Source organism: Cygnus atratus, chromosome 13 (assembly GCF_013377495.2).
Source record: "Cygnus atratus isolate AKBS03 ecotype Queensland, Australia chromosome 13, CAtr_DNAZoo_HiC_assembly, whole genome shotgun sequence".
In the NCBI taxonomy this organism is placed as follows: Eukaryota; Metazoa; Chordata; class Aves; order Anseriformes; family Anatidae; genus Cygnus; species Cygnus atratus.
In genome coordinates this window covers 19,724,595-19,732,752 of record NC_066374.1, presented here as the reverse complement: position 1 = coordinate 19,732,752, position 8,158 = coordinate 19,724,595, and the positions used below count along the sequence as shown (strand labels likewise).

Below are 8,158 nucleotides of genomic sequence, written 5' to 3'. Positions count from 1 at the left end.
TAAAGTGTCGCATCCCCAGGATTAAAGGGAACCGCGAGTACTGGCAGCATAGCTCATGGCTGAAGGCTTGTTTTCATAGCTTAGAAGCTCCAGAGGATCTTTATATAAATTCCATGCAAGTCTCGTCAGAAGTTCCTCTCTCGCTTTCTAAGGGAAAAGAGAACAACAACAAAAAATTGGTTTCATGTGATTTCGGCCAACCCGGGGATTAGCAGCATACCAGAGGTTGCAGCAGTGTTGTCATTGGGTGCCATGATCCAAATGAAGCAAGGTCTGGAGAAAGAACGACATCCACGTCAGGCCAACTGATATAACGGGGAAGGGAGGCCAACCCTTGTCAGAGCAAGGAGAAATAAACAGCTGTTAACTTGGTTCACGCCTATCACACACTGCGAAACATTCCAGCAGCAGAGAGACTCCTTCTCTGTTTCTCATCCATACAGAGGATGATATTTAACACCTGGAAGCAGTGAACTCAACCTACACAGATGTAAACGCAACGTTCAAACCCGCCCTGGGCTCCCTCCGTATTTAATGAAATGGTGGCTAGCAGCCGGCCCCAGACGTGGGATCCCGAGGGCTGCGCTGGTTCAGCAGGGCAGGTGTCCCCATACTGGGTTCAGCAGGGCAGGTGTCCCCGTACTGGGTTCAGCAGGGCAGGTGTCCCCGTGCTGGCACCGGCGAGGGGCCGAGCTGCGGCCATGCGCTGGGTGTGGGGAGCAGCTTGCCAGTGTGGCCCCACAGGGACCCCAAAAGCGCAACGCCCTGCGCAGTTGCTTGGACACAGCCTGGACTTTGGCACAAGGCCCTTCGGAAAGAGCCTGGACGCAGCCCAAGCAGCCGCCTGTCAGCCCGAGCTGCTTGCAGGCTGCGGCAGCGCAGCCGTGGCGGTGGGTGCGGGTGCTTCAGGCACGGCGTGACGTGGCCCTGTGCGAGCAGGACGGGCTCTGCCACGGGTTTGCTGCGGAGGGGATGGGCCTGGCATGGGCCCCTTTGCTCTCAGGAGGGCAGAGGCAGCCCCACAGCAGCCGTGGTGGCTCGAGGAGCTGTAAACCCGCATCTAGCACGTGCCAGCGCCAGTGCTGGACGTGCAAACGGCCAGAATGCTGCTGCAGCTCTTTGGCTGGAAGTACTGTAGCGTTGTAGTCCAAGTCATTTGACTTTCATGAGTCATAGTGTATTACACAAAAACATCCTGCTAGGAGGGAACGAAGGATGAATTCCAGACACTGACCTTAGACAACAAACAAAACCCACTTTTTCCCCTCATTTTAGGAAAGAGGGGGAGGGGAGCTTTTCCACCACAGACAAGACACAGGCTGTGGATTAAGTTAAAACTCGGCATCATCAGGCCATCTGCTGTCCCTGCCATTTATTCCCAATGCATTAGAAAAGCAAGGTACTTCGTATTGCTGATGTGTTCTGGGTTCACCTCAGAGAGCAGCCCGAGGCCCTTCTGGACCCAAGGGGCTCCCCTCCCAGCTGTCACCGCGCTCCCCAGCCAGCCCTACGACAAGAGGCAACTTTTCAGGCCGAGCAGCACGATCGAGAGCTGTGGCTACTCGCAGCGCGGAAAGCTGTGGCCAGGAGAAGATGCAGAGAGCAGGATTCCCCAAGGGAGACATTTGTCCCTGAAGCCACAAATACCTTCTGTGTGGGCAGCCGAGCAGCCACTACCTGCAACAGATCTGCTGCTGAGCTGGACTGGGGCTGCTTGGCCACGAACGCTTCCTCCTCACCACCAGTCCTCTGGGGCACGCAGGCCCCGGCACTGCTATGAATGCCTGTGTTCAGCTCGCTGTGGGCGCTCCACATGCTGGCCGAATAAAAGAGCAGTCACCGTTCATCTCTGCCCAGACACTGAGGTTTCTTTCAGCATTACAAAACAGGAAACTGGGTCACGGTGTGGCCAGGCCGAGCGCTGGCTCCTCCGTCTGTCACCGCTGAACTGGGGACATTCATCCGAGGTGACTGTCTCCCAGCTGGGAGCGATCTGCTGGAATAAATAGGGCCGACAGCCACACATTGTTCAGCCCATGCACTGCCCATAGCTCTGCCCAGGGTGTGCTGTTTAAATCCCCACCAACAGTCAGGTGGTGGGATTTCTCGACAGATTTTTCTAGAGGTGTTTAAGGTGCAGCAAAGCACAGCCTTTGCACACAGACAGCTTTACTTATTTATTTTTTAGCTATTGGGGTGTCTAAATGTCTTGGAAAAAAACAAAACAAAACAAAAAAAAACCAGCCAGTGCTACTGCCTCTTGGAAATGGCAGCAGAAATCCTGCTAACATTAAAACCAAAGCTCTGTCAACATAATGCAGTGACTGTGTTCAGCACTGACCTTTTAAGCTCAAATCCCACAGTATTTGGCTCCGCAATATGCTGGCTTTTGAATAGTTCTTCAGACAAGAAAGACTGCAAAGAGTAGAAGTCCAAGGAGGATGGAAGAGAAGAGGCTTATTTTGTACTGGGTACCCCACTCACTTCATCCAGCAGCCAAGTTCCTGAGCTATGGAGGAATTTCCGAGGAGCGTGGCAGGACACATCCTGCTGTCAAACCAAGCAATGACTGCAGTGTCTCTGATGCTGAGCATCGCTGCTCTCTCCTGCCACAAGCAGATAACCTCCAGCTTCCCGGAGTCTTCCCTTGTTTTCTCTAGCACTGGCCCCATTTCCCCTTGCCTCCCCCACACTGGTGCTTCCAGCTCGTAATCTCTGATCTCTTCTGAAGTGGAAAGTAAATTAGGGCTAAATGTCAGATTGTCTCATTTTGAAGACGTGTTCTCAAATAAAGGCTTTCCCATCCTAACTTAATAAGCTCATCACAGCAGTCAGTAATTTCTCACTCTGTGGCATCTGCTGAGGCGGAGCTCAAGTGGGAAGGGCCCTAAGTAAACACAGAAAGTTGTGGAACTGGCCCAAATGGGCTGATTAAATTTCCCCTATCAAAGAACAGTTTTAACCCACCTGGTAAGTGCAGGCACCTTCTTGCAGGTTAAGGAGAAAAGCGGAGCGAAGGGTGCATATTTCACGCAGCATCCTTAGCGGTCGGTGTGTAGACGGACGAAGATGGATTACAGCATGACAGGCAGCACGGGAAACAGCCACAAGAAATCAAACAGCTCCAACTGATGTCCTCAGAAACTGTGCTGCATGACAGGGAGCTCTGGCAGAACCCATACTGGCTTAATTCTAGCAACCTAAGCATTCTGCCACCTGTGTTGTGGGTTAAAATCTGGGTAGATGCTGGACATGGTGACTGGAAGGCTATAAGGCTATCCTTTTGGCTTCTCACCACACATTTTCTGAGAAATGTTTGTAATATTTTAGGAGATTTGGGAGACTGCAAGGGCAGGAAGCAGCGGATAGAAGGCATTCCCCTTCTCCCTTGTTTGTAAAGCAGGCAAACACAGAGTCTAGATCACCAGGGGCTGTCCCAAGCCCTGCCTGACCTCACAAAAAAGGGCTCAAGAAATGGCAGTTTGGTGCCCAGACATCTCCTAGAAACAAGAGGACAGCATTGTGCTAAAAAACCTACCTTGCAGAGCCTCATCAGAAATTGCCTCTGTAGCAGAGGCCAGACTGTGCGTGCAGGCCATGCCCACAGACCAGCAGCGGAGCTGGCAATGAAGGACCATGCAGGAAAGCTGGGCAAGGAACAGCAGGAAATGCAAGCCCCCTCCCTGCCAGTCCGCTGATCAACTACTCCTGTGCTACACCTGATGATGTTTGCCTGACCTGCTTTTAAACAACTGCAGAGATGGACTTCACACTATTTCCTATTCTTCCCCCTTCATTCTAAAGGGGAGTAAAACCTCTTTGTGCTGACTCGGGTGGAAAATGCTGACAGCCTGCTGGGAAAGTCGTTTTCTTACAAAGGCAGAGAGCTCCTGTTACCCACTGGAAGTGCTGAATCTCAGCCTGTTTTCAACCACCTGCTGCTCAGCATGGCCTCCGGTCAGCGTCCCCGCACCGACCGCAGAGGAAGAACAGCCTGCAAGGGACTGAACTGATCATTTGGACAGGATTTAGTGCCGCAGGCTCACAGAAGCAGGGCAGCACCACCGGCTGCAATCACGTCATTGAGAGGCCCGGTTCTGCACTCAGCAAACACCGCTGCACCCTCTCTTGCCGAGTCCTGAAGGCAGGATAAAGCTATTCTTTAAGGAACAGGTGTCTATGCACCCTTCATGGCATGTGACGAAATCTAAGCAGTGATAAATCCACTGCAGTTTGGACAAAAATAGTTGGACAAAAGAAGCAAATCTGCATGTTCCTGCTCTGCATGAAAATGCCTGCCTGGCTGGCACCTGGTGTCCTCTTCCTCGTCCAATGTAAAGAGGAAAAAAAAGAAAAAAAGTAATGGTTTGAGAAATAGCAGCCAGTTTTCCTCCCCAGAGGTGCAGCAGACTGGGGGCACGGGTGGTAGGGGTGTGCATCTTTCCCTGATTTTCAAGTCGTCAAAACCCTCTGGGACACCTGCCTGGCACACCTTCCGCATCCACAGACGAAAACACAGGCAACCAGACAGGTTTAAGTTGTGCACTTCAAACAACTTTTCATCCAGAATTATTGCTTTAAAGACAGCTCTTCGTGATACTCAGTAACCACGCTAAACACGTTTCTTCAGCTTAAATTACACGCTATACAAATGACTGGTCCTGAATAAAGTTAAAATCCACAAAAACATGCGACCCGGTAGTCAAATTTGAATACATTTGTATTATTTATTGGCTGTATTAAATATATTATCTATTTGATAGTTACAATTTAGTAATACAATGCATGGCAACTTTAACATAAGTTTGAGATACCTCAAAATTACAATACAAGAAAAATGAAGATACCTAATACATTAATGCCACTAGGGTATATCGTTCTGGAATGGATAATAGCTGATGTAAAATCGGTATTACGGCAGGCTTCCCAGTATATTTCCTGGAAACATACATATTTTGTGGCAATTACAGAGGAACTTTATTTTACTTTTTAGGAGTCATGACTTGTTAGTATTTACTTTGCAATTCTAATTTATCTTTTAAAATTATCAGAAAAAGTATTGCCAAATAAATCTCTACAAACTTCGTTCTAAGAGTTAAAGAAGTAACCCTTTGGCAATAGAGATTTGCTGAAGGCAGTCTTATTTACTAAAAGTAGACTATGAAGAGAAAGACAGATTGTAAACCCTTCTGCAAACTAAAGACACTAATATCTGTATAAAACTCTTTCGAACAGTGGAGGGAGAGATTTCTATGATATAATAAATGATTAACTTAAAGTTCTGCTACAAGTAGAACAATACATTCAAACATACATTTTCCAGGACTTTTAATCAAATAAATAGAGTACAAAATGAAGAGTACATTTTGAAAAGATTAATTTCAGATTGCACCATAAATCTACTTTTAAGAGTATTAAGCGATACTATGTCATAATTTAGGTTTTCCACATCTGAAATACAACACAATGCCTCAAACTATAACGCAACATTATTCATCAACTGCCATAGGAGAAAGACCCTTAAAGTGATTAATTACTGGAAATACTTAGCCTGTAGCACTAGCACATCCAACATTCCACGTACAGGTGCATCGCTCTGATGTATATAGTGTAGCTGTAGTCTTTGCAAAAATAACTCTAAATCTGCCTTTCTAGGGCATATTTCAATGCTATCAGGAAGACCCATTCTGAAACTTTTTCTAAACTTGCGAGTTCCAGCTTTCAAAATCTTTGATAAAAAGAAGAGAGCCGTCAGGCTCGCCTTTAGATACTCGTAAGCAGATTTAACAAGAACAGTCATATGTAGTGCACAGTGTCCACAAAAAAATACCCCCCAGACAAACATGACGCGTTTCAGAAAAGTTCATAGCAGGCTGAACATTCCCATCTAGAAAACAATGGAATGTGAAGCTGCTACCACTGGGATAGCAAGTCATTTAAAACATTGTACAAATGTTATCTAAAAAGAGTTCTTTCATGTACAATTTGATAATTCAGATTAAGATAGAAGGGCATCCAAAAGCAGTTTGAACTTTTATTTTTAGGTTAATAATAGTACAAAAACATTTGCTCAGTTTGAGCCAAATAGTGTAACATTTATCATAAATGCACTCTTTCTCCTTAAAGACAATACCTGTGCTTTTCTGAAAACACTGCAAAGATTTAATCAGAAGCACAGGAAATTACTTTTCTCTCAGGCACTGAGAGTGAAATGTGGATTGGGCCAACAACTGCTCACCAACAGCAGAAAGCATTTCATTCAGAAATGTACAATACAAAAGGGGCCTTTTCTGCAACGTTACATACGAATGCAATTGCAGTATGTACATTACATCCTGCTAACATTTTGTCTAGCATTTTGATTAAAATTCTAAAAATGCTGGCACCCTCTACTTTAACGCTTGAAATGATTATTACTGAATCCAAAACATTAAAATAACTGTAAAGTAGTAATATCGCTAAGTCAAAGTCAATATTCTGCTTTCCTTCTACAGTATATTAAATGTGGTATGCTCTAGTAATGTCTTGCAATACAGTACTGCTCTAAGCTTAAGCATTTGTGCTGCTGTATTTCATGTATACCAAACTACAACGATACCTGATTAAACATTGCTGATCGACTACCACTGGTCTAGTTGTACTTGAAAAGGACTTGCTCTAGTAACGCCTTCTCTCTCTAACTGGCCAAAGGCCCCGCTTGAATTCGGAGAGAGGAAGAATGTGCACACGCACCCGTGTGCATGATAAGGCAGTTTTTGCTGTTTTATTAACAGCTAACCCTGATTACAGAGGACCCAGGATTACCCTTTCTACAAGAAATCTGTGTTCAGTATTTGGAAAGGATCTGCCAACCCAGCCTCACTGTTAGCCAGCAGCAAAAGTGGAAATGCATGTATCTATACATCCCCACCTAGGATTTTAATTAGAACTAACCATAAATACCCGAAATAGCTTCTGTACAAAAAGCTGAGTACTGAATAAGCTCTCGTCTACTTGATTACAAAGTACTGAATAACAACAGCAAATAAAATAGCAACCACTGCAAACCCACAAAGAAGAACGATAGCAATGAAGCGCTCTTCACGCAACGTCTTCTTACTCTCTGCCAGCTCTGTTGTCAAATCAGCACACTGCGGAACCAGCTCCTGTTTCTGAGATGAGAATACTGTACTGGGACTGTAAGGTCCATACAGTTCTTGGGATCCAGTAGAGTCTTGGGACTGACGGCCAGCGCAGACTCTGATCCGATATTCACAGTTTGTCTGCAGGCTTGTGAGACGGAAGGAAGTCTCTGGTCCCTTGTATACCTAGGCAGAAGAAGAAGAAAAAGAAACCACTTTAAATGGGATTCATCTCACAAACATTAAGTTATACTTCCCATTCTGCTTTACAAACACAGGCGACACTGGATGTGGCCTGAAGTCTTTCTCCCCAAGCCAACTTAATGAAATCTCAGCTTTTATTTCTGAAGAATTTAAGATCCATTTTCCAAAGCTTCTTACAGTGCTCCACACTGACAGACCTGGATTTCAAAACTCAGAAAAAAATATACATATAGTTCTGCAGAACTATAGGTCTGTATAATTCCCCCGCAAATGTGGGGCAAGCGATGTCCACTACTAACAAAGACAGTGATGCCACAGACTGTATGGTTTAAGAATCCAAAGAGCCAAGGGAAGTGCCGAGAAAATTGGGTAAAACAGTGTTAAACCCCCAAGCAACTCTCCCAATGACTCTCAAGCCTGCCTTTGTAGTCATTTTCTTCTACAGTACAAGCCAAAGGGCCAAAACAAAACTGAAACATTATGATGTGTGCCTTATAGATTATTTCCAATTAAGTGCTTCTACTTGAAAGAAAGAGTAGAAGCAGCAGAAATTTGCCTGCTAATGAAAAGGACAAACTGAAGAAAACATACAATTGTGTAAACTAAGTTAGTCTTAAGAACAACACTCTGAAAAGGCTGCCCACCTGTATTTGCCTGAACTTACAGTCTGTAGTGACATCCTCCTGTGGGTGTGATTAAAAATGCACAACTAGCATGAAGACAGGCAAAAGCTGTCCTTTGAACACATCTCCGAAGTGAGCTAAACAAAGGAGACAGTATCTGCAATGTACTTGGGAATAACTTATTTACATTTGGTTAAGAAAAAAATCAAA

The 8,158-nt window shown here is 45.4% G+C and overlaps 1 protein-coding gene across 2 annotated transcripts in view; it reads right to left on the bottom strand.

The window, feature by feature from the left end:
- Positions 1 to 4,702: 4,702 nt before the first annotated feature.
- The window catches only part of LOC118245319 (fibronectin type-III domain-containing protein 3a-like), a 45,893-nt gene continuing 42,437 nt past the window's right edge, over positions 4,703 to 8,158 (bottom strand). For both annotated transcript variants that reach the window (XM_035541375.1, XM_035541374.1), the window contains exon 27: positions 4,703 to 7,307. In XM_035541375.1, coding sequence (XP_035397268.1) covers positions 6,990 to 7,307 — 318 coding nt within the window. In that variant the 3' untranslated portion in view covers positions 4,703 to 6,989. The remainder of the gene's footprint in view (positions 7,308 to 8,158) is intronic.